Consider the following 25646-nt stretch of genomic DNA (forward strand, 5'->3'; position numbering starts at 1 on the left):
AGTGATTTACATAACCTACACTGTGATGTTTTTAACCGTGATCAAAGTTAAAAGTACAAAATGTATTCATTACGTCATGGTTTGGTCTGGTAGCGCCCCCTTCTGCAGGGAGATCAGATCGCATCTCCCTTCCTCCTCCCCCCTCTGATCAACAACACAGGCGCTTGCACAGAGAAGCAAAATGGCCGATAGTAAACTAACCGATCTCACATCGCTCGACAGTCATCAAGAGGTTATGCATGTTTTGTTTAAAGCTTAAAGACTACATACAAACGAGAGGATATTTACATGTCCAGCTCTTTTCTATAATTAACATTTTACCTTTTGGTGGATTTCCTTTATTCTTCTATTTAGCCTTGAACGCCTCGAAGAACTAGCTCGCTCGCTAGCTTAGCAAGCCAGTCAGCTACAGTACCTTAGGTCTGCAAGAATTTTGCACAGAAGCACTTTATGTAGTTTGTGATTCCTGAGGTGAGTAGCTTGCCTGATACATTCTTGTTTTGCATGTTGTATTCCGTGATGTTCTTAATAACAAGTTATAAAAAAAAATGTACAGTAGACGAAGTCTTATTCTGTCTGTTTCTGGAAAGCACTTGGAACATTATGAACGCTGGATAGCCACCGCTCTACCTTGCTAGCAAGCTACTCAGCAAACGTCACTGAAGAAGTTAATCGTCGCCTTTGGCCTTGTCAGCTCGCTAGCGAGCCCTTGCACCGCAGTCCACTACAGTACCTGACTGGAGCTTGCACAAGACTGGTCTGTCGCGATTAGGGGACCTTGCATGGAGAAACGAGTAGGGGCTTGATTGTAGCCGAACTCGCTGGTGGGAACAGGCCTCGCTTTCAGAACCCAACGGTTCTCAATCTTCCATCGCAATGCAGACGATTTGCTAGCTAGCTAGCTAAAAGGAATGCAGCATCAATACTCAGAAAGCCTAACTAACCATTAGCCGTTTTGGGAAAAGGTTGATGTGAAATTAGTTAATTAGGCCTTGCTGAACCTAGCTAACTTAAATAGCACAGAGTTTGACACGCCGAGTAGCTTGTTTTTACACTATCGGATTAATGTCAGTTCGCTAGCTCTAGCTCGTTCTTTACAGCTTGCTAGGTAATTTTGAGCGGCTTAGCTGAACTGTGCCGTGCTTAAATTGAATTTGCAGCTTACTTCCCGGCTAGTTTGTAGGCCCCGGAGTTGCAAAGTGGTTATCGTTCCCTGTTAGCGTTAGATAGTGTTTATTTGACTGTGAAACCGACCTCCCATGTCAGTATTTCTTGTAATGGCAGACACACTCGCGCCACCCTCGCTTGCTGTACTATACAACTGTAGCAACAAGGTCTCATCTTCTCTGCCAATTTATTTATCTCATACACATATGTACCAACAGCTGCCATTTTAAAATCAATTTTCACATACTCTTGCTTGTACTTGTATCTGGAATAGCCTGTAGGTTACATCTACAATCATTTGCTTTCCAATGAATAATGCAATGAGTGGTTACCGTAGACTTCTGGCAAGCAAGTTGACTAGGTTAACATTACAGCCCTGCTTTGCTTGTATTTACATTTACATTTAGTCATTTAGCAGACGCTCTTATCCAGAGCGACTTACAGTAAGTACAGGGATATTCCCCCCGAGGCAAGTAGGGTGAAGTGCCTTGCCCAAGGACACAACGTCATTTGGCACGGCGGGGAATCGATCCGGCAACCTTCTGATTACTAGCCTGACTCCCTCACCGCTCAGCCATCTGACTCCCTGCTTGTAACATTAACTAATTGTGGAGAGTGTTAATGACAGTGAACTCAGACAGCCAAAATAGCTGGTTTTGTCAAGGAAATGTCAAAATATCGCAGAGCGGTAATTTTAAACACTTGAGATAGTAGGCAATTGGAAAGGATGATCCCTGACAATTCTGACCTCTTTCCAGACAGGAGGGTCAGGAAAGGGAACAGCAGTTCATGGAAGACAAGAAAAAGAAGAAAGAGGATAAAAAGAAAAGGGAAGCCTCCCAGAAGGTACTTTCTGCCTCTGTACGTCAAAGGCATGGGGGACTTTAATGGTTTATTTTAACATTTAACCATTTTGCATCGATTGCTCATAGTGTCCTCTCTAATTACAGGTGACTGAACAGAAAATCAAAGGTAAGCTCTTTGCCCTTTCCTGGGCTATACAATCTGGGTGAATGTAGCTGACATTTCTAAACAAAGCACAGTGCATTCTTTCCAAACCACAAAGCTGACACAAGGCAGCACTGATTGTTCTCGGTTGTGTTTTTGTCCCACCATTTCCACCGCTCCAGTGCCAGAATCAAGCAAGCCCCCCTCCACCCAGACGCCAGCCACCCCAGGCTCCGTGTCCCCTAGCCCTGGCCCTGCTCCTCCCTCGTCCCCCTGCCCAGCAGCCGGGGTCGCGGTCCCTCCGGCCGGGAACAATGCAAAGCGGGCTGCTGTGGCCAACGGACAGCCCCCCTCCTCTGGAACTCAACCCCCCCAGCAGCAGCGCTACATGCCCCGGGAGGTGCCCCCGCGATTTCGCTGCCAGCAGGACCAGAAAGTGCTACTGAAGAGGGGCCAGCCCCCGCTGTCCTCCATGCTGCTTGGAGGAGGCAGTGGGAGGGGAGCCACCCCCCCGCTGCATGGAGATGCAGCCGGAGCCACAGGTGAGTGATGGTCAAATCCAACAGGTGGTCGTGGTTCACCTTTTTATGATTATAGTTTTGGCATGGATCATGCTTCGGCTAGAGGACAGTTCAAGGTAGGCAGGGGGAGGGGAAGACTTGCAGCTAAAGGCCCGGGGACGGATTCGAACCCAAGGGCCCATGTGGTGCGCTTCACCCGCGCGTTCACCTTTTTTTAAATTCAGGTTACTGTTCGTGTTTGATTGTGTTCTTGTCTGACCACATATCCTCAAGTCCACTGTATTAGGAATCGACATCTTACGTTTCTTTAAAAAAAACGCTTTTGTTTTCTCTCGGTTCTGTTTCGACCAGATCCCAACCTGGCTTCATCCTCATCGTCACCCCCTCACTCGTCATCATCCTCATCTTCAGTTGCTGCTTCTTCTCCTACTACTACTTCAACTTATGCAAATTCCACATGGGGGGCGGGCTCTGGCAGCCAGCCCCCTTCTCAGGGCTGGGAGAAGGTGATTGTGGACGGGTCTGACCTGGAGGAGTGGCCTAGCATCGTGGCCGGGGCCAGAGTGGGCCCCGAGGGAGGGGAGGGAGCCGAGCTGGACGGCCCGAACAGCAGCAGCAGTGCCTCGTGGAGTGAGAGAAGCGGCCAACAGCCGAAAGGAGGAGGAGGAGGAGGAGTATCTGGAACGGGATCCGGGAGCTCCGAGAGTCCCTCTTCGCCTCGCTCCTCTCCTCCGTCCGCCTCGTCTTCGCTCAATGAATGTGTGCCGTCCGGCGCCGCGTGGGGCGCCCCCCCGGCCCAGGCAGCCGGGGCCGTGGGGGTTGTTGAGGGTGGGCCGGCAGCAGCAACAGCTCTCTACAATTCCAAAGTCTCCCCTCTCCCTGGCTCTCAGGAGGGCCCCGGGGGGGTCAGCAGCGGTGGGGGCCTCGGTGCCAACTTCCACCCCAACACCAACCCCTCCGCCTGGCCCGCCCTGGTGCAGGATGGGACCCCGGCGGGGGTCGTCGGAGGAACGACCGAGGGAGGGTCGCCGTCATCCTCAATCACCTCACCTTTCTCTGCCAGCGGCGCTCAACCTCTCTCCTCTGTGAATCCATCCGGCCACCGTCAGCAGCACCTGCTCCAGGACAGGCCTACCTCGGACGCGGAGCAGCACTGGGGAGGGGGACTGGGGCCGGAGATGGGAGTAGGTGGACCGGGACCAAATACTGGAGGTGCAGATGGTATCATGGACTGTGGGGCAGGAGGAGGAGGGAGTGGGAATCTCTCTGGCTCATCATCTTCTTCCTCTTCAACTTCCTCATCGTGGAGAGCGATGCCTCCGCCCTCCTCCTCCGACCTCAACACAGGTGCCTCTAAGACTGATGGGTGGGGAGGAGGGGGAGGTCGAGGAGCTGGAGGAGGCGCTCAGGGGCAGGAGGGGAGTGTGTGGGGCTTCGGCAGCCATGGCGACAAGGCAGGGTCGGCGGGAGACAAAGGGTGGGGAAGAGGCAACGAGGGTAGCTCAAATACCCCAGCGGTATCTCAGGGAGCTTGGGACAGAGGCCCAGAGGGGGAGTATGGGTCGGCGGGTGTCGGAGGAGGAGGTTCCGGTAACTTAGCAACGGGAAGTAGCGGAGGAGGTCGAGGCGGGAGCAGCAGCAACAGCAACAGCAGCGGAGCTAGCGGTGGAGGAGGAGTTGGAGGAGGGGTTTCCCAGGACTCTGCCTCTCCGACGTTTGCGACTATGACAAGAGCTTGGGACAATCAGAAGCCAGTGGAAGCTGGGGAGGGAGGGGTAGAGGAGTGGGGAGGCCAGGGAGGAGGAGGAGGGGTGGGGGGAGGCTCCAGTGCGGGGAGCGGTGACCCAAACAATCAGCCGGAGCACTCCAGCCAACGCCACTGCTCTCAACAGGGCCCCAACGCTGAAGTGGCCTTACAGAGCATGCTCAGTCGCACCGACCTGGATCCCAGGGTGTTGTCCAACACCGGGTGGGGGCAGACCCAGATCCGTCAGAATGTGGCCTGGGACCTGGAAGCACGATCAGGAGGGGGGGGAGGAGGGGGGAGAAGTGATGGAAGCAGTTCATCCTCATCTACTTCCTCGTCATCCACCATGAACACCGGTCGTGGGGCGACTTACCCCCCGAACACAGGTTCAAAGACTACTGATCCATCTGCTGGGGCCCACATGGCCCACACAAACCCTGGTCCAGGCCATGGTCCAGCCAGGGATGGCTGGGAGGGTGGAGGCAGTGCTCCGCAGCCAAGCCGTGCACCAGCGCCTGGGGCGAATAGCACGCGGAAACCTGGATCCCTCGGAGAAGAACCAGAAGGCAAGAGTGCTGGAGGCTGGGGTGACGTTGGGCCGTCTGAGGGGCCGGGAAAAGGCTGGGGGAGCGACGATCAAGAGTGGGCTGGTGACCGTAGAGGAGGAGGTGCAAGGGGTAACTGGAGAGAGTTCGGAGAACAGGGTAGTGGAGGAGGAGGTGGTGGTGGTGGTGGTGGAGGTGGCTGGGGAGGAAATCAGGAGGAGAAAGGGACAGTGGGTTGGAAGGAAATGGGAAGAGGGGAAGGTGGAGGTTGGGGACAGAGAGGAGGTGGGGGAGGAGGAGGAGGAGACTGGGGGCAGAGAGATGCCAAGCCAGTAAGTGGTGGAGGATGGTCAGAAGGGAGGGGCCGAGGTGGAAGCAACTCCGACGACAGTTCCTGGGGCAACATGGATGAGGGAGGCCCACAGAGAAGTTGGGGAGGTGGAGGAGACCGAGGTGGAGGAGACCGAGGTGGAGGAGACCGAGGTGGTGGAGACCGAGGTGGAGGAGACCGAGGTGGTGGAGACCGAGGTGGTGGAGACCGAGGTGTAGGAGACCGAGGTGGTGGAGACCGAGGTGGTGGAGGAGACATGGGTGGAAAAGGCCACCAGGACTGGGGGGGCGGGAAGCCGCACACAGCACAGATACCAAACAGCCAAGCGGCGTCACTTAAAGCCCCAAATCAACAGCAGCACCAATCACAGACCCAACAGCCCCCAGGGTCCATGCAAGGGGGCTGGGGCCGCTCCGGAGGACCCCAACCCCAGAGCCAGAACCAAAGCCCGGGCTGGATCTCCGGCCCCATCCCCCAGATCCCTGGAGAAGCCCTTGAGTCCAGCGGCTGGGAGGAGCCCTCCCCTCAGTCCATCAGCCGCAAGATGGAGATCGACGACGGGACGTCCGCGTGGGGCGACCCCACTCGCTACAACAACAAGAATGTCAACCTGTGGGACAAGAACAGTGCCTCTCCTGGCCAGACGCAGCCACTGCAAGGCCAGGCCCAGCAGGCTCCGCCCCCTCAGCAGCAGCAGCCTCCAAGGAGACAGCAGGGGATCCCACCCAACAGGGACGCCAACCCCGCCACCGCTCCCGGCATGGGTGAGGAACACAGTCTGACTCTATACTGTCATTTGTCCTCAGGTATAATCCTAATAAGAAATTAATAATAATACATGTACAAGGGTAATAATACATTTAGGGGGGTTTTCATATTATTTAGAGATTGTGTGTGTTTGGGACTATTGAAAAGTTATTTTAACTCCCAATTCTCTCTCTCTCTCCCTTTCTCTGCCTCTCTCTCCCTGCCTCTCTCCCTCCCTTTCTCTGCCTCTCTCTCTCTCCCTGCCTCTCTCTCTCCCTGCCTCTCTCTCTCTCCCTGCCTCTCTCTCTGCCTCTCTCTCTCTCTGCCTCCACCAGGTCCAGGTATGTGGGGAGGGAGCAGCAACATGGCAGGACAATCTGTAGACAACGGCACAGCTGCCTGGGGCCAGTCCACCGAGCCCGCGAGCTGGGGCGACCCTGAGGACTCCAGCAAGGCCGGCGGCTGGAGGAACCCCTCGCCCAACCCTGTCAAGTCTGGTACGGCGCTTCCACAAGCTCAGTCACTTTTTGTGAACTAGCTCCTCTCATACTTGCATACCATTTGTCGAGTTTTTCTTCCTTGATGATGCATTCCTAGACAGATTTTCGGACAGGAACAGCTGAACGGAATGAATGTTTGTAGTGATAAATATGTCTGATGTCACGCCCACCGGCTAAATTCAAACCGTTTGTCCTCCAGTCTCCAAGTCGGTGGGGGAGGGCTGGGGCAAGGGGGACGGCTCCGTGTCCGCTTCCCGGAACCCCAGCTGGGAGGACGAGGACGACGGGGGCGGGGTCTGGAACAGCGCGGGCCCGCAGGGCAGTAACTCCTCCTACAACTCGGTCGGCTGGAACCAAGGCCACGGGGGCAAGAGGGGCAACATCAAGGTAGGTTGAGACAACAGCCCTTTACTCACGCAAGTCAATCTGTTGTGTCTTCGGGAATGTCTTTTGTGTTTGATTTATTTTTGCATTGGTTTTGGTGTTTTCAATTACTTTGAAAGGGTTTGGTTGAAGTTTAGTTTTTAAAAGCATAAAAAATATTTGTTTGCACTCTAAAGGGTGGAGGAGGAGATAACTGGATGAATCCTATGAACCGCCAGTTCTCCAACATGGGCCTTCTGGTAAGTCCATATAAGTTCATATCCGTTCTCAGCAGAGTATTTCAGAAAGCCAATCCAGCCGGAGACGAATGTGTCCTGTTATCCGTTTGATAGGGCGACGACCCGAGTGTGGACAAGAAGCTGGACGGGGATCGGAGGGGGATGAGCGACTACAACGGAGAGATGCGGCGGGGAGGGAGAGGGGGAGCAGGGGGCTACCGCATGCCCAGTTCCAAAGAGCCTGGAGACATGGGGCCTTACGGTGACAAGGTACGGGACAGAGGAAAGAACACAGGGATTAAACACACAACTCTACAGCTTCAAGTAGAGTTTTCCCAGACCATGCAGCCTGAAATATCATGTTAGGCCTCCCTTTTGTGAGGCGCCTCGTGTTGCCTTCTGGTATGAAATGCGCTATATAAATAAAGTTTGATTTGATTTTGATTTGCAACCAAAGTGCTGCGTCGAACCTCCCATGTTGTACACCAGACGTGTGTGGTAGATGTGTGCATCACCACCCGTGCCACTTAATGCCCCCCCCTCCCCTCCCTAACCTGTCCCTGTGTGCCCCGCCCCCTCCCTGTCACCCTGCAGATGGTGGCTCACGGTGTGTACGGAGGCGGCAGCGGAGGGATGCCCCCCCCACGGGGGATACCCCAGCCTGGCATGCACCCCATCACCCCCTCCCAGGGGCTCCGCGCCCAAGTGCCTCATCAGTTCCTGTCGCCCCAGGTGGGGGCCTCCTGCCGTTCACCCCCGCAACTTGTCTCACGCACAAACAGCCGTTCGTCCCCTTGATATCCATCTGACCCGATTTATTTACCGCCGTGATCGTCTTGGAATAGGCCTGTGTGTCGGGCGATTTTGATTGTGTGTGTTGTTTAGCTCTGTACATCCTGACCCTGAGAGAGCCGCATGGTGCTCATGAGCTCCTGGTCGAGGTCGTTGAGGGTGTGTTCTCAGAGTGTGTGCCTGTGTGCGTGCAGGTGCCAGGCCCCATGCTGAAGCAGATGCCGTCTCCGGGCAGCGGCGTGGGGGGCGTGGGGGGCGTGGGGGCAGGGGTGTTCCCCCCTCAGCTGTCCCCCCAGCAGATAGCAGTGCTCAGTAACATCTACCCCCACGTTCAACAGTTCCACCTGGTGAGTAGATTTGTTTGGGATCCACGGTTAGCGTCTGTTCACAACCCTCTACGGACACGATGAAGCTTGACTTGCCATTGGCTAGTACATTTTTTTATTTAACTCGACAGACTTTTTACATGAAATGCATGAACAATGCAAGTACATTATCTGTCTGAATTATTCGTTATGTTACATATGGATTTAATCTACCGTTTTTTAGCAAATGGCTTTCTCTTGCTACTTGACTTCAGCCACCTCTCTAGTGCTGACAATGGTTCATAGGCCTACTGCTGAAGCTCTGGGCCTTCTGTTGAAACAAGGATCAGGTGTGAAAGGCGTGAGGATGTGAGACTGCTGCGGACATCTGATTTTATTCTCTTTTCGGCACTGAAGGCTCTTTCGCAGTTGGCAGAGCTGATTAGCAGAGCAAGAATAATCTGAGCAAGGAACAGTAATCTTAAATTGTCTCGATTACAAAAAAAGTAGTAAGTGTTTTCTGCTCCGACTGGAATTATAGCTTTTTTTGTATCCCTCTCTTTGTGCGTGACGAGTGCCGTAAAAATCGAACTCTAAATTTATTATTTGCCTCTAACTCAGTCACAGGCGAGTGAAATCGAACAATTTACTATCCATTGGCTAATTAAAGATCATTTTAGCCGCTCAGCGTGAAATTTGGTCGCAAATGCGAGGGATTTACTCTCATTGTAGATGGTTGGTTCACTTGCACTACCTTCTTTCCCATTTTTGCAACGCCACTCCGCTAACCCATGACACCATTCCCAATATAGCTACAGCTTGTCTACAGTTGACTTCAGTTACTTAGTCATTCATTTAAGACTTTGATTAAATACGTTTTAAATACACACGTGTACCAAAGTGTCTTATATTATCCACTCCACTGTGAGGATTCCTTGCTGATCTCTATCTCTCCTCCACCTGCTCCCTTCCCCCTCGCCTCCTCCTCCCTCAGGCTTGTCAGCTCCTGCTACAGCAACAACAACAACAGCAGCAGCAGCAACAGCAGCAGCAGCTCCTGCAGAACCAGAGGAAGTTCCCCCAGCCCCAGCCTCTCCGTCAGCAGGCAGACCCCCAGCAGGTAGCCCGGCCCTCTTCCTGACCGCCACTCGGAACCCAGAGAACCTTCCAGAATCACACCGTGCCCCTGAAATCCTCCAAAAATGTGTCCCCCTTCTCGGCTCCCATTCGTCTATTCCTCAACATATAAACCAGAGCCAAAGTGACATTTTTCATGTCCATATTTTCTGTTTCCCATGTTGACGTCTTTGTGTTGAATCCCCCGTCCTGTTGTCTCCCCCCTAGCTGGCCAGGATCATGGCCATCCTGCAGCAGCAGAGACAGCAGCAGGGCGGCGTGGGAGGAGGGGGAGTCGGGAGCTCCAAACTGTCCCCGTCTCACCTGGGGGGGTCTCAGTCCAAGCAGCCCATGGGGGACTCCCTGCCGCACCCTGGCGTGGGGGGGCCCCTGTCAGACCTTCATGCCAAATCACAGGGGATGTACTCTGGTGAGTTGAACTGTCCGTCGGGGGGAGGGGTTAAAAGGACAAGTGGACCGATGTGGCGGGTGGTATTGTGCAAGCACAATTGGAGAGATAATCACTTCAAAATAAGTCATTTTTCGGTGTGGACAAAGTGTCACTGTTGGTCCCTGTATAGTTCCTCTCTCTCTCTCTCTCTCTCTCTCTCTCTCTCTCTCTCTCGCTCTGTTTCCCCCTGGGTCAGTATCATGGTGGCTTCCATCCGTCAGTCACTCTTTGTTTACTCCTCTTTTCAGTATAAGGTCAGACGAGGCCATCTGCGAATCATATCCGTCTAATTTGTCAAAACAGCGGCTAGTGTGTCGGCGTTGCTGTGACGACGGTCCAGCGTTTTAATCTCCCGCAGCCTCGTTTCCTGGGAGTGGGATGTCAGTGGGATTACACGCAATCATGGCTGCCGTCTGTGGTCTAAGACTATCACATTCCCATCGGGGTCTGCAACCCGAGCTCTCTCCCTGCGGTTTGCCGTCTTTAAATGGTTGTCTCATCTCATTCTCCCCCCCCCCCCCACCCCAGGTCTGGCCCCCGGGGGCGGCTTGTCAGGCCTGGAGCTGGGCTCCATGATGGGGGGCATGAAGGACGGAGGGGGGCAGCAGTCCCGCTTCAAGTGGATGATGGAGGGCCACTCCCCCGCCCCCTCTCCTCCAGACACGGCCCATCACAAGAACGGTGAGGCTCTCCCCTGGTCTCCTGTGGAGATGCGACACTGCCACAACAGTCTTAAATCATTCAACAAAATGCTTTTGGTTTCATGCTTCGGGGCGTCATCCATTCCCGTCACGATCATAATCTGGAGTCATGCCACACCAAATATTGAACTGATGGGTAACTCGGGTCCACTGTAACCTGTCTAACTTCTGAGTCTATCCTGTGGTTTCCCCCCCTCCCCCAGGTCCTTTGCCCAACCCCATCAAAGCCCGTGGTGGCTCCCCGTACTCCCAGTACGAGCTGCTGGGGGGCGAGGGCCTGGGGATGCCCCCCCAGTGCCCCTCAGACTGGCAGCGGACCCCAGGGAGCAAGATGAGCACCAAGACTGGCACCTCCAGTTGGCCTCCAGGTACAGTACAGACATGGATTACGTTGACTTGGGTTTGCTATGCCTTTGGACATGCAGGCTCCTGAATCGAAGTTGCTTGAGTGGAGGTTTAGATTTAACGGAATGCCTTCGGTCATTTTTTTGCCACAAAATTGAGCAAAAACCATGCCTGACTTGAGGCGGAGATCATCCAAGGCAACGCCCTCACGATATCGGTCCGTCAAGTTCTGACTCAAGCCCCGACATGCTGCTCATGCAAATAGCCTCATGGACTCGGGATCAAGTTCAGGACATGTATCCATGACAGGCCGAGGCTCCTGCCAATACAGAGGATCCCCTCCCGTCTCCAAGCTCACCACATGTCTTTGTGCTCGTCTTGACACAGAGTTCCAGCCAGGCGTGCCCTGGAAGGGGATCCCGAGCGCCGACCCGGAGTCTGACCCCTACATGACCCCCGGCAGTGTGCTGGGCTCCCCCGGACCGGCCAGCCTCAACGACTCAGACCACCAGTTACTGCGAGACAACACAGGTCAGACACACCGGCCTTCGGGGCGTAGCTACCTCACAGCACTATGACCTGCTTTCAAACTGCTGTGTGTAGACGTATGGAGGGAATCCCTGGGTTGGAGTCGTGCACGGTCGTGTTGCGGTTAAAGAAGGGGAGCTTTTTCCTCTCTCGGGAGCTCACTTCCTGTCTCTGGCTTGTTTCTCGCTCCTGCAGGGCCGAACCCTTCCCTCAACACCTCGCTGCCTTTACCAGGTGCCTGGCCCTACAGTGCCTCAGACAGCCCCCTCGGCAACGCACATAGCACAGGTAAGCACCTGCACATGCTTGTGCCCTCTCCTTCTCTCCCTCCCTCTCCCTCTCTCTCTCTATATCTCTCTCCCTCCCTCCCTCCTTCAGCCTGTATCTCCGTCTCTCTTCCCGTGTCTGTCTGTGCAGGTGTAAGGTATCACCAGCGCTGCAGTTTCTCCTATATATAGATAGTGCAGCATGTCTGAACAGAAGTCATCCTTTCCTTAGTTCCCTTCCTGGGGTCTGTCTTGTAAGCTGCACCTCTCTGTCCCGTTTTGCTTTCGTTTCCAAAGCAGCAAAGTACTCCGACTACAAGCCCAGCTGGCCCCCTGAGCCCATTGGACACAACAAGCTGTGGAAGACCAATCGCAACAGCTCCCAGCTGCCACGCCCCCCTCCGGGCCTCACCAGTCAGAAGCAGGCCTCTCCCTCCCCATGGGGCAGTGGAGGCCCGCGATTGGCCAGCAGCTGGGGCGGGGGCAGGGGCAGTCAGGACTCTCAGTCCAGATTTGGGCCAGGTACAGGCTTAGGTGTTCTTAACCGTTACATCCCTGACACGGTCGTTGACTTTGCATATGTGCAGAGGTTGGTCTGGTCTTAGAAGAAAACGCGTTGTCACTTTCTGCATGTTCTTACTTCCTGGTCCTGCTCACTGTACTCTTCTTTCCCCTCCCTCCTATAGGCTCGGCGTGGAGTGATGGCGCGGCCTCCAGGGGCAGCTGTTGGCTGCTGCTTAGCAACCTGACCCCTCAGGTACATATGGGGGGGGGGGGGCGGGAAAAGGGTAGAGTGGGTTGGGAAGCGACTAAAATAACATGAGAAGGGAGGAAGGGAAATTAAAATGAGGGAGCAAAGGAAAGCGAGAGAAAAGGAAATGGGACAGCCTGTAGAGAAATACCCACACGCTCATGACTGGATGACTTAGAGAAACAGAGCAGAAGGTTGATGGCGGAGGGTGTGTGTGCGCGCGCGCGTGCAAGAGAGCAATTTCACAATTTAATGTTCTCCAACCAAGGCCCCTGAAGCGGAATTTATAACCGCTGTAAAACAAAATTGCCACCCAGGGCTGGTGGGAGCGGGCATGAACGCGGAGCCATTAAATCGTCATCGTCGTTCATCAGCATTCTCCTTCAGTGTATCTTATGCAAATGTGTCGGTATCATGCGTGACCCAGGCCTAATTGGATTGTGAAGTTGGATGATCCATTTAATCAATTAGGGATTGCATGAATGGCTATGGCATGAAAGCACTGCTCAGGGAGAAACATGGGATGGAAACTGTTTAATTATATAGCCAACCCCCTTTTTCTTTATAGTTTCACTCTTGGCCGCTGCTCAGTGTGTGTATACACACACAGACACAACCACACACACACACAGACACACACACACACATTTCCCCCTTCTGATACCTTGGAACAGGACCATCCATCACCAGATGCACACACATTTCATGCCCTCTTCACACGTCAGTGGATGTATGAATGCCACTGGATATTCTGCCCCCCACCTTTTTAGACACACACAGACCACCTACTTCGTCATGTTAACCTTTCCCTCCCCTCCAGATTGATGGCTCCACCTTGAGGACTATCTGCATGCAGCATGGCCCCCTGCTGACCTTTCACCTCGGCCTGACCCAAGGCAGCGCTCTGATTCGCTACAGCACCAGACAGGAAGCAGCCAAGGCCCAGGGTGCACTGCACATGTAGGTGGTCCCCTCTGCATGCACACGCCGTTTAAAAGGGCACTGTTCATACGGGCTTCCATCCCTGAGAACTCTCAACACTCACTTTAGTATGGATGGGAATTAAATGTATTGCTGTGGCGCAGGAATTGCCATTGTTCGATGTCAGTTTCGACTGGCCTAATTGGAGTACCTCTCGTTGTCTCCCCTAGGTGCGTCCTGGGTAACACCACAATCCTGGCGGAGTTTGTGAGCGAGGAGGACGTGGCTCGTTATTTTGCACATTCCCAGGCGGGAGGGGCAGAGGGGGCCGGCCCGGGGGTCACGGTAGGGTCGGGTCAGGGGTCATCGGGGCCGAGCGCGGCCGTGGCCAGCAGCGGAGGCAGCTCCCCGGGGAGTGAGCGAGGCGGAGGAACGACTACGGGTGGAAACGGAGGCGGAGGAGTTCTAGGTAGTGTGGGCTCATCCAGCTCCGGCTGGCAAAGTCTGGATGGTACGATCACCTCCCCGGAGGTGCCGACGGCCCAAGGACCTGGTCTGGGCGTCTTTGCCCAGTGGAGCACCAACGGGGCTGGGGACGGGGTCGGGGCGGGAGGGCTGGGGGGAGGGGAGTCGAGCAGGGCAGGGCTCTGGGGTGGGGTGACGCCTGGGTACTCCGGCAGCAGTCTGTGGGGCACGCCCCAAATGGAGGACAGGCACCAAATGGGCAGCCCAGCCGCCCTGTTGCCTGGCGACCTTCTGGGTGGAGGGGCTGACTCCATCTGACACGCGCCGTTTATATAAGTATATGTTTAAGACACACTGACGCAACTTACACTGGGAATCACACACATCCAAGCACATACATATGTATACAAATACACACATTCAGTACTCATTACATATGTACGTTTATACATACACACGACGTACAAGCAGAAATGTGAGACATGCTTACACACATTCTCATGGCCAGACTTAAGCTACTATATATACAAATGCAGGGACTGTTAGATGTGTATAAGGCCTTTTTCCACAGATGAAGATTTCAACTGCTAGACTTGAACCTGAAAAAAAAAAAAAACACACAAAAAAAAAGTTAAGTCCGTCGGTCCGAGAGACTGGGCTGGATGTCGTTGTGCTTAGTAGGGGGACTTGAGACAGATTTACATCCACATGCACACACCAAATACAGAGGAGCCTTCAGACAGACGGTCACTGTAGAACAGCATTACCTGTCTGCCGTCACGCAGGATCCACTGTGTGGCGTCGGACTCAACGGGCAGTTCCCATTCACGTCCCTTAAAACGGAGACTAAATCCAAACACATGCAAACAACACTGCTCTGATTGACAACTGAACTGTATCTTACCGTGTATGTCCAGTTTGTTTTTCTGTTTGTTTGTATGGTTGTTTTCATTTTGTAATCTTTTTTTTTTTTTTTTTTTTTCCGAACAGTGGATTTACTGAAAAATGTAATTGTTCATTTTCAAGATGCTGACCTCCTACTGTTGTTCCCTCAGCTCTCTTTCTCACTTCTTTCTCTCTCAATCACGTTTGTTACTGTTACTATGATAATTGTTGAATTCTTCTGGCAGTATGGGGCTGTGATGTGTTCTCCATGCGTGCGGGACACATACTAAGGAAGTCCACAGTACGCGAACAACGTTTCTATGAGTGAGAATGAGACCAAGTGAATAAAGCGTCGCTGCGTGTGTGAGTGTGTGAGGATGGTGTACGTGAGCATGTTACTGCCTGTCTTGTTAAGAGTGAGCAAGGCTGCTTAAGAAGGTCTATACAAAAACAATGTTTTGAGTGCATTCGGTATACTGCTGACTGTATGTTCCAAGAAATATTGGCACTAATGCTTTGATTGTTTTGTTTTTTGTTTGTTTTTTTCTCATTTTAAGTTGTGTTTTTTAGCAGAAATTGTCTTTTTTATCGTCCGACCTGCAATAATAAAAAGAACATTTTAATGACAAAGAGCTGAAGGCATACGCATTGAGTAAAAGGACATGCCAAATCTTATCAAACTGTGTGGAGTGGGGGTGGGTGGGGAGGGACAGGGTTGTTTACAAATGCAGATAAAGAGTTACCGTACGTTTTTGTTTTGTTGTTGTGTTATAAATTAAGACAGGCTTTAACACTCCTGTTCAGTGTTTTCGTTTTGAGATTTTACAAAGGAAAAATTTATTTAAACAAAAAGAGAACAAGATTAATAATAAAGATGAAAGTATTGGCTTCAGATCTGCCTCGTGTTGTCATTTAAAGATGGCTCAGTACCTTATACACTTGAAACTCCTGCATGTTCACTGACACACTGGCAACATTGTACACACACATAAACACACACACTAATAAAAAGCCTGTCCATCTGTCACTCATAACCTTGACCCCATTAGTAAACCCCAGTGTTATGACATACTTGACTCTGAATGCTATAGTTACTATGTTTTTACTGTAATACTGTTTTTAGTACAATTGTTAGGAATAGTTGTATTCATAGGTTTTCAACATGCTCCAGGGTCTGAAGAGTAAATAAATCAAGGGGTGTAGTTGAGGTAGGTCCTTTAGTTGAATGGGGTTTACACAACTTTTAGGTTTGGAAGTCGAGTCATATCATCTGAACTTGATGGTAATCATTACATGTTTTCATATTGTTTTTATTTACCAAAGAGTGTGTGTCGTTTTTATTAGCCTAATAGCCTATGTGGCTGATATCCGCGTATTTGTATATATAATACATCATAGTACGGAGAAGAATTGGGGATGTTCTCATAAAATTAACGGATTTTATAATTGTTATATATAACTCATGCCTTTTTTCAGATAAGATTATGTGTACAGTTCAGTGGTTCTGTATTTCTTTAAGATCATCCGGGTGCTTCTGACATCCTGTGAATGACATCATTGAGGTTGTCAATGGTGCGTTGGGTAGCGAGCAACTAGAGGGGGAGACAGAATCTGGTAGAGACGGGCATTTGTATTGAAGCTTCTCAGGGACTATCAACAGGGAGCATATCCGCGCAAGAGAAAATAATTGGTATGAGAGCCGACAGAATCCGCTCCCATCCTTCGTTACCGAGGCTCCAGTGTGACTGACAACCAACGGATCAGCACCACCGCCGAACCAGCTATCGGATAAACCTAGTATCGGGTGAGTGGTGGACCGGGGAACCGAGGAAACCAGGGGGGAAAGAGAGCCTGATTCTGCCGAACCCTAGGCTCGTATCAGCGCGTCGGAGAGGGGGAGGGGGCCAAAAGAGATGGCTTTCGACTCCAGTTAACATAGGGTATCCCAGTGCAAGGGTGCGGTTTGGAGAATAAAGTTCTAATTTAAGAAATGGTCTAAAATGATTATTCGTTAGCATAATAGCATCTTTTAAATATATTGTTAAGGTTTCTACGCTGGTGAACCAGAAAGCTATTTCCAGGCTACTATTGTGGAACTACAACCTACTACAGTACTCTACTGACAGCTGGTATTATTTACAATGTAGCAGCAACCTTGTCCACAATTTGTTTAAAGTGTTTTAAGTGTTCTTGCAACGTAACAAGTTCTCTTCTTAGTTTATTAGGCAATGATTAAGCAATCGTTGATCTTGCAGAATGTATTGGTAGTAACTACTTGCCATTGACAGCTTTGTAGGCTATATAGTGACGTACTAACCATAGCAAAAACCAGTGTACAAAAAACACTGAATTTATGTACATTGCGTGGGTGTGCATGAATGTTTGGTGTGCATTGGCCAACTAGGCATTGCAATGAAGTATTTTAGCAATCGCAAGCTACGTGTAGTGTCGACATTGAGAATAGGAAGTCTGTCTTCAAGTGATTGTGAAATACTCCTAGCTTTGGCTTTATGGTAGAATTTGTCTCCACAAAAACGCAGTGATTCTATGTAGGTTACAGACTGAAAGCTGGATGCACTTGACTGTGGTAGCTACCTAGTCCTTCACTTGGGAATAGTAGTAGTACTGTTGGTCATGATGCTGGTACTGTATAGTAGTGTATTGCATTTACTCCATGTGCTTTCATAGATGAAACTTTTTGGAGCATTTTAGCTCCACTGCAATGTGATCAGTTGACTAATCAGTAGTGTATTACAGTGCAGGCCATGTATTTACATAGCATCGCTCTGCTACTTGCATTCTTACCTGGACACTGACAGGGACTGTATCCCATAGCTGCCTGCCTTTTTGTCATGGAGACATGCCCAGAGCCTTTGCCTCATGGAGACATGCCCGGAGCGGAACAGTGTGTGAAATAAAACGATGTGTCACTATGCCACACCAAGTCCTTAATCAATGGTGCTTAGTGTATAGCTGTTGATTAATGTAGGGCTCTAAAGCAGTTCCCTGCACGTGAGACCCTCTGCTGTAACGAAGCCTAACCCCTTTGTTAACCCTAATCCATCTGCTGCTTCACATCTGTGTAGAAGCCTAACTGTCTGTCAGCTAGTCAGCTGTTGCTTCCAAAAACAGTCGAGTCCAACCCAGAATGTGGTTTGTAGTCAGTTCACTTTGCTGGGCAGAGCTACATTAAACAGTAGAGTACAGTCTTTCCAAGATGCCATGGTGCAAAATGTAGTTCACTTCCTGGTGGGACTTGAAACATGCTGTGCTTTTAGTTGGTTGGTAAAATATATAAATTGGTCTGAACTGTGGCTGTAAGCTGAAGGGGCCTGGTAGTCATGCCAAAATTGTGTATTTGTTTCATAAAATATGGTACATTTTAGATTGCACTGTATCTATGTTCTCTATCCATGCCTAGGTTGTTGCAGCTTAGAAGCAGAGGTTTTTTGAGAATCACCGTTTTTCATCCTGTGTCATAGTCACAAGACACTTGGATGTCAGACCATGGCAGGAAGTTATGGTCACATGCATTAGGCCTCTATTCACAGTTCAAAGAGCCATAAGAGAGCCTGGATATAATGTTGGTTTGTGTAACATTATGGAAACATGAAGACTCTGATGACAAGCATGCAGGTTGGAGAAGTAGTTTTGGTGGTATGACAAGAGAAACGGTCATCACAACCGGATTGTGCCCATTTTGCCATATTTGAACGAGCATATCGACGTGCTTTACTTGGGTTTCCCAAATCAGTGAGGTAGTATCTCCTCTATAAATGATGCCTTTTCTTCCTATCCCTAGCCGCCGGGGGCTCTCTGAAGTCCTCCCATCACGGCGGAGTACGTTCCTAGGCTCTGACACACATACAGCTAGCCGAGCCCCCGCTCCCGCGGAGTAGAGCGCTGCTTTGCCTTTGCAGCGGCTGCAGAACGTGGCGTGGTTGAATGAGCGCTAAATAAATGATGATCCTTCTCTCTAGTGTGTCACGTGCAGTTTGGCTCAGCCGACCCACTCCTGCCCCTCGTGTCTGCTAGTCCCGTACTGCCCAGCAGCCTCCAGGCCCGGCTTAAGCGCTGGCCTGTCTCTCTCTCTCTCTGTCTATCTCTCTCTCTCTGTCTCTCTCTGTCTCTCTCTGTCTCTCTCTGTCTCTCTCTGTTCTCCTCTCTCTCTGTTCTCCTCTCTCTCTGTTCTCCTCTCTCTCTGTTCTCCTCTCTCTCTGTTCTCTTACTCTCTCTGTCTGTTCTCCTCCTAACTGTCAGGGTTATGGTCTCTCTTCTCCCTCTTCTTTTTTTACTCTTTCTGTATTTAGTTGGTTCTATTCTCTGCTTCTGCTTAGCCCCCCCACCACTCCTCCCCTCCCAGTGCAGAAGCTCTACAAATCTAATCGTGTAGTGCTGGAATCCCAGACAGCTGTCCGCTAATCAACCCGCTCACGCAACAAAACACATGCACTCTGACTGGACTCATTCTGTTGTTTTTATTTCATGTTTGTCATGAGTAAATCAATGGAAGTGGCCAGTGAAATAAAGTGGGATTTTTTTAAATGCTGGTTCACCATCGCCTCAGATGCGATCTTTGCATTTGCATAGTGTCTCTTAACAAAGATACTTGGTGTTAATCCCAGTTGCTTTGTATCGAATGCCGGAGTGTGTTTTTTTGTCAACAGCGAACTCTGAAGGCCATGGAGCTGAGAGTGGGAAACAAGTACCGACTCGGAAGGAAGATAGGGAGTGGGTCCTTTGGAGACATCTACCTGGGTATGTGGCTGTACCCTTCTATCCCCCGGTGTAGTTCCTAGGCATTCTTCCTTTAGCATATCCTACCCACCATTTTGTTCTGCACTAAACTGTCTTGTACCTTACATGTCGACTGGACAACACATTGTATATCAGCGATTTACCCATGTCCTCCTTTCCTAAAGTCTCACCTTTGTATCTATTGGTAGAAGGTGATTGGCTTTTTGGATTTGCATTGTTAATGGTTCTGACACCTGTGTGTGTGTTTCCTCAGGTGCCAACATTGCCACAGGTGAAGAGGTGGCCATCAAGCTGGAATGCGTGAAGACCAAACACCCCCAGCTCCACATCGAGAGCAAGTTCTACAAGATGATGCAGGGAGGAGGTGAATGAAGGGGCGGGGCTCTCAATAACCACCGAGAAGGCCATTACATGTATTATGTATCATAAATCAGTCTCAAAACTCTATATAAATTGGTAATGCTACTTTGGTCACACGTCTTACTTAACCCGTGTCTTTACGCGTCTTTGGGTGTATGTGACCAGTGGGGATACCATCGATCAAGTGGTGTGGAGCGGAGGGGGACTACAACGTGATGGTGATGGAGCTGCTGGGGCCCAGTCTAGAGGACCTCTTCAACTTCTGCTCCCGCAAATTCAGCCTGAAGACCGTCCTGCTGCTGGCTGACCAGATGGTAGGGATATACCTGTGGGGAGACATTTGGTCTCATTTTTAACAGGCACTCACAACTACAGACCCATGGGCAGCCCTCACATGTATGTTGGCCAACACGTACGTTTATTGGAATAGGGCTTGCCAAATTATTCAACTTTTCTGCTGGTTTTTCAACTGTAGACCTTTTGATGTGGTTGTTCTTCTGACTTGTTTTTTAACCTTGAAGTTTGATTGTGGGATGTCCTTTACCCTTGCTTTTTAGCTTGTCTATTGTACTTTGTCCTTGCTGCTGTGTTCTCCTGGATCCTTTATGGCCCTTAGCCTGTTGCACACTCTCTCTCTCTTTCTCAGTTCACAGTGCAGCATACTTGGTGCTGTGGGGTCTCCGGTTAAATCTCTCTTCATTGTCCCCTCTTCCAGATCAGCAGGATCGAGTACATCCACTCAAAGAACTTCATCCACCGCGACGTGAAGCCAGACAACTTCCTGATGGGGCTGGGCAAGAAGGGCAACCTGGTCTACATCATCGACTTTGGCCTGGCCAAGAAGTACCGCGACGCCCGCACACACCAGCACATCCCCTACCGGGAGAACAAGAACCTGACCGGCACCGCCCGCTACGCCTCCATCAACACACACTTGGGCATTGGTAAGGAATGATACACACACACACACATACCTACACAATCATCCATGGTAGACTGAAGATGCCCTACATTATGAGCAGACGTTTGACCTGTCAGAACTGCAACTTTCCTGATTCTCCAACACACCAATCTGTTAAACAACTAGTCTTGATTGAAGATCAGGATCCTCTGTGCTGCTAGGTGTTCTGTCCTCGATTCTGCTCTCACCCAATGATAGATTGCCCATTCATGATCCAGATTCACCTCCTCTTCTCTGGCAGTGATCCACCTGCATCAGTGTGAACATGTGATTCTCACACACACACACACAAACTGTCACACAATGATCTCTCTCATGCCCCCGCCTGCTGAGGTGCAGCGTGGGAACAGACTTCCTGCTTTAGCGTAGCTAGATGCTAAGTCTTCCTAGCACCCATCGCCAGAAGTAACATTTGTGTCTGAATATTTCAGTGTGAGGTGGAGGCTTGGGTCTCTATGGCTGGTCTTGGTGCTCAGCTGCCGTACTGCCTCCATGTTGTGTAACAGGTTGTGGGCATTGGTTACACCTTCATAACCTTCTCTTCTTTGTCTCTCTCGTCTCTCTGCTGCTCCTCCTCCCTTCCCTCTCCTGCTCTTGTTTCTGCCTGTGCTCCTCTTCCCCTTCCTCCCTCCCTCCTCTCCCACTCCACAGAGCAGTCGAGGCGTGACGACCTGGAGTCTCTGGGCTACGTCCTCATGTACTTCAACCTGGGCTCTCTGCCCTGGCAGGGCCTCAAGGCTGCCACCAAGAGGCAGAAGTACGAACGCATCAGCGAGAAGAAGATGTCCACCCCCATCGAGGTGCTCTGCAAAGGCTACCCCTGTAAGTGATGGCTAGCCAGGCGGAATGGATGGATGTGTTTTATAAAAGAATCTTAGAAGCACAACCAATGAGGTTGCTTTAGGTTTGCTGCTGAATATTGAAAGGATATGCATACTGGCTCTGTTGAGGAACGCTAAGTGAAAACTACTGCGAGTCACTCAACACTTTTGGGCTGTTATTTAGCACAGCTGTTGCTCGTCAAACAGATGTTGGTCATGTTGTTGACTCCGCTTCTAATGTCCCTGCTCCCGCCAGCCGAGTTCTCCACGTACCTCAACTTCTGCCGCTCGCTGCGCTTCGACGACAAGCCCGACTACTCGTACCTGCGGCAGCTCTTCAGGAACCTGTTCCACAGGCAGGGCTTCTCCTACGACTACGTCTTCGACTGGAACATGCTCAAGTTTGTGAGTCAACACTGGAAATGTTCCTACGTTAAAATTGACCTATTGACTTGCAGATGGAACACAACTTTTAGTGATATTACATATTTTATTCAACCTCTGTCTTTCATCAAACCAGAACCATAACTGTTGTGTAACGTGCTACCTTCTTGTAGGGCGCCAGCCGGACAGCGGAGGATGGAGAGCGGGAGAGGAGGACGGGAGAGGAGAGAGACGAGCGTATCGGAGGGGCTCCGCGAGGGTCCGCAGCACGGGGCCTCCCGCCGGGACCCAACCCCCCAGCAGCCAACAGAGTCAGGAACGGCCCTGAACAGACCATCTCCAACCCCGCCTCGCGGGTACAGCAGTCTGGTAGGTTGATTGTTGGGAGTAGGGCTCATATACAGCTCTGGAAACAATTAAGAGACCACTGCACCTTTTTCATTAAAAAAAATTTCCTAGTATGGCATTGTAATGATAGTAAATATGGTAAACACTGTTGGGGAGTCTTGGAAAATACATGTTGTACTCTATGGGGTGTGAAATACATGGAATGGACTAGGGGCGTGCAAAACTTGGAAACCTAGTGGACGTGTAGTATACTCATTAATTGATTAATTTGTTTATTATTACAATTGTAGGCATAGTTATTGACATGCACCTAAATGTCTACTTGGACTTGCATGATATTCAGGATGGCTGCTATATAAATAATCTTTAGATTATTGTTTTATGTGTTTTTAATGTGTGTCTATATGTTTTGTGCTGTGCAACAAATTGCCTCTCTGAGGACGTCTAAATTGTAGATTTGTGTATTTTAAGGCCGTTGTAGCCTGTTCTAATTTGCTGCTGTTTTTGTTTAGGGAACACTTCACCGCGGGCCATCTCTCGTGCCGAGCGGGAGAGGAAAGTGAGCATGAGGCTCCACAGAGGGGCGCCTGCCAACGTGTCCTCCTCTGACCTCACAGCCCGCCACGACCAGTCTCGAATCTCCACGTCGCAGGTACGCACGCGCTTCATCAACGCTTTATCAGTGCGCCTGGTTGATGCATCTGGTTGTATGTCATTAAGAGTGTTTAAATATTCATTCTTCCACAGCTGGATAAATGTATTGTGAGTTCTTGCCGGTATATTTAATGTTCTAGAAAGTTTTATGGTGTCAGCTGCTTGACTTGTTATTTGGAACATTGTGTGTTTTCTGTCAATGCACCCCCCCCTCTGTCGCCCTCTAATTTTCTTCTGAGTCACTTATCCTTTCAATTTTTTTTCTTTTTCTGTCCCTCTCTTTCGACCTCCCTCTACCTCTGTATCTCCTTACAGGTTAGCGTGCCATTTGAGCACCTGGGGAAGTGAATCTTCAAGCTCCACATGCACATGAACTGACAGGTGAGGCCTTGTCACGTGTTCACATTGCACTTACTCACACAAGCTTTTGAAAATGACTCGTTATTTGCTAAGTTTACTTTCAGCAAACAAGAGTTTCATTGTGTTATGCCGTGTTGCAGGGCTTCAAGAGATACCGTTCACTCCAGAGATTTAGGTTTCCTTTTTTGTGCTTATTTTTTTTTTTTTTTTTTAATTGCCAATTGGACAGAGAATGGATGGTTCAGGTATGGACAATGAATCTCAAAACTTTGAGAGGAGACTCAAGACAGTTTGTGTCAGACAATGAGAATAAGTCCCCTCCATTCTCACTTTGGAAGCAAACCCCATGGCTCTTGTCTACCACCACAGTATATAAGAGAATGAAGGTACCCCCCTCCTCCACCTTTTGTCCATCCTCCACGTTGTCGTGTTGTGTGGCCGGAACAGCCCTGTACCCCCCCACCCCCCCTCCCTCTCATGCTGGTGACATAGCCCTGGACACAACAAGCATGCTTCAAATCAGGACAAGTTAATCCCGGGCAAGCGGAGATTTAGCCGTTTCTGTTTACACTGCAAAGACCAAACCAAACACACACAAATATACCCATGGAAATGTTTTAATTGATGCATTTATAGAATATAGATACTGTACTCATAGTGGTTATTGGTTCCTGATGAGTTCCAGGTTCATGTACAAGTCTTTTTGTTCTTTTTAATTTGGGGGGAAAAGTACAGCTAAAAGAAGAAGGATGGAGAGGTGCTGGTGGGAGAGACTGAGCGGTATAGGGAGTGATGAAAAGAAAGGATGAGCAAGTGTTTCGTTTTAGCTGTAAACCTGTGATGGAGAGTAGAACTAGTTGGGCTTAATATTTGTCTTACTGACTTGTTAATCATTAAGCCCAGTGTTAAGGCTATGTGAACCCCATGTGGAAATATTGACCACAGACTGATGCGAGACTCCCAGTCTTTTCTCACTCCTTTTCATCCATGCTGACATGCATTCTTTTGTCCTCCATTTTTGCTCACTTTGACATCCCTTAGTTTTAGTTGTTCAAGTGATGTTTAGTAGATTGATGAAGGCAAAGTGACCTGGGTTTGTTAAGCCATTGTCTGAGGAGACTTGGGAGGGAAAAAGAACCTCAATGATTTTTTTAAATGTGTTTTGATCAGAGACTGCGACAAACCATCCTGTCAGTGATGGGGGCTATGATTCTTATGATTGTTCTTAATGTCCAAATTGTTATTTTTTCCCCCCCTCAATTTGGAGTATTACTTGTATTAACAGAGGTCTGGTATGAATGGGTGGGTTCTCTTATGGCTGGATTAAGGGGTGGGGCAGGAAGTAAATAACTTTTTTTTTAAACTTTTTATTTTTATTTTTACTTAACTGTAAATATTTGTTTTTCTATTTCTGTGTATAGACAAAATGTGGTTGGTTGTTTCAAAGTGTAATGTAGAAAATGCGTTAATCAGGATCTGGGTTATTTTTGGAACTAATTAAAAGTACTAAATTGGGAGTTGTTTTAGCCATTAAAGTTCCAGTACACTGCCAGCTGGGTCCTAGAGCTGGGCCACTGCCATCATTCTTGTGTGTTGTATGTGGTTTGTTAGTTTACAGGGTGTGTAGAAATTATGCAAGGACCTTAAAAAATGCTTTCCCTGGTGAACACCTGGACTGTCATTTTGTGAGATCATTTCTTGTGTATTTTGTGTGTATTTGTTTTCTCACTTTCTAACAATTTTACAGTTTTTTGGTGGGCAGAGTAGTAGTTTTTCCAACCACACTTTCTTTTTCAAGCTTATATGACACTTTGTTCATGGGGCCTGTCTAAAGGCCTGCCTTTAAGGCTTAACCAACATTTTATAGAATTGCCGACTTTCTTAATAAATAAAAAAAACGAAAAAAAATATTTAAGAAAATTAAAGGGGTGAATGGCTGTGTTTATGCAGTGCTCTATGTAGCAAAACACGAAGGATGCTAAACGTCAATCCACTGCTCCATTTTGATGTCACTGATTTAACTGATACATGAACGCAGTTTTAATAATGCACATTCTGGCAGTGTGGAGTATTGATAATGCTCAGCTAGGCTAGGTCCAAAGCCCATTTGTGACCCAGTGGCAGTATGCGAAGGGGCGGGGGGAGGGTGAAAGCTGGTCCTGGTGGTGGGAACTTCAGTTTATGTATTGTGTACTGATATCTTGTACAGTTCTTTAACACACTTTAACTTTATTTACAACAGTATTTGTGTATATTTTATGAAGTAATAAAAAATCAAAAACGCTCCTCACACATAATTGGTATTGTATTCATTCATTGTGCGTACCAACCAAATAATAAATTAAACTAATTCGTTTACAGAATGA

The 25646-nt window shown here is 49.7% G+C and overlaps 3 protein-coding genes across 7 annotated transcripts in view; all 3 read left to right on the forward strand.

Annotated features, from left to right (window-relative positions):
* The window catches only part of LOC124479268 (zinc finger protein 658B-like), a 375953-nt gene that overhangs the window by 66953 nt on the left and 283354 nt on the right, over window positions 1-25646 (forward strand). The gene's annotated exons all lie outside the window — the stretch shown is intronic.
* LOC124479230 (trinucleotide repeat-containing gene 6B protein-like) lies at window positions 133-14368 on the forward strand. Of its 5 annotated transcripts, XM_047037857.1 has the most exons (22): window positions 133-232; window positions 355-471; window positions 1926-2028; window positions 2118-2139; window positions 2298-2657; window positions 2988-6023; window positions 6342-6503; window positions 6706-6893; window positions 7067-7129; window positions 7223-7378; window positions 7703-7840; window positions 8095-8247; window positions 9200-9325; window positions 9550-9751; window positions 10301-10453; window positions 10677-10841; window positions 11206-11349; window positions 11542-11634; window positions 11910-12134; window positions 12299-12369; window positions 13184-13323; window positions 13515-14368. In XM_047037857.1, the coding sequence occupies exons 3-22, from the start codon at window positions 1957-1959 to the stop codon at window positions 14065-14067; spliced, it is 6222 nt and encodes a 2073-aa protein (XP_046893813.1). In that variant the 5' UTR covers window positions 133-232; window positions 355-471; window positions 1926-1956; the 3' UTR covers window positions 14068-14368. The 5 variants fall into 5 exon arrangements, with proteins under 5 accessions (XP_046893813.1, XP_046893812.1, XP_046893814.1 ...); XM_047037856.1 differs by having other exon boundaries at window positions 153-471; XM_047037858.1 differs by having other exon boundaries at window positions 153-471; window positions 11913-12134.
* Window positions 16181-25165, forward strand: LOC124479300 (casein kinase I). The gene is made up of 11 exons (XM_047037998.1): window positions 16181-16438; window positions 19302-19392; window positions 19646-19756; window positions 19918-20066; window positions 20468-20696; window positions 21365-21535; window positions 21791-21939; window positions 22092-22287; window positions 22779-22918; window positions 23236-23301; window positions 23421-25165. Exons 2-10 carry the CDS (start codon window positions 19317-19319, stop codon window positions 23266-23268), a joined length of 1254 nt encoding a protein of 417 aa, XP_046893954.1. The 5' UTR covers window positions 16181-16438; window positions 19302-19316; the 3' UTR covers window positions 23269-23301; window positions 23421-25165.

This window comes from Hypomesus transpacificus, chromosome 17 (assembly GCF_021917145.1).
Source record: "Hypomesus transpacificus isolate Combined female chromosome 17, fHypTra1, whole genome shotgun sequence".
Lineage (NCBI taxonomy): Eukaryota > Metazoa > Chordata > Actinopteri > Osmeriformes > Osmeridae > Hypomesus > Hypomesus transpacificus.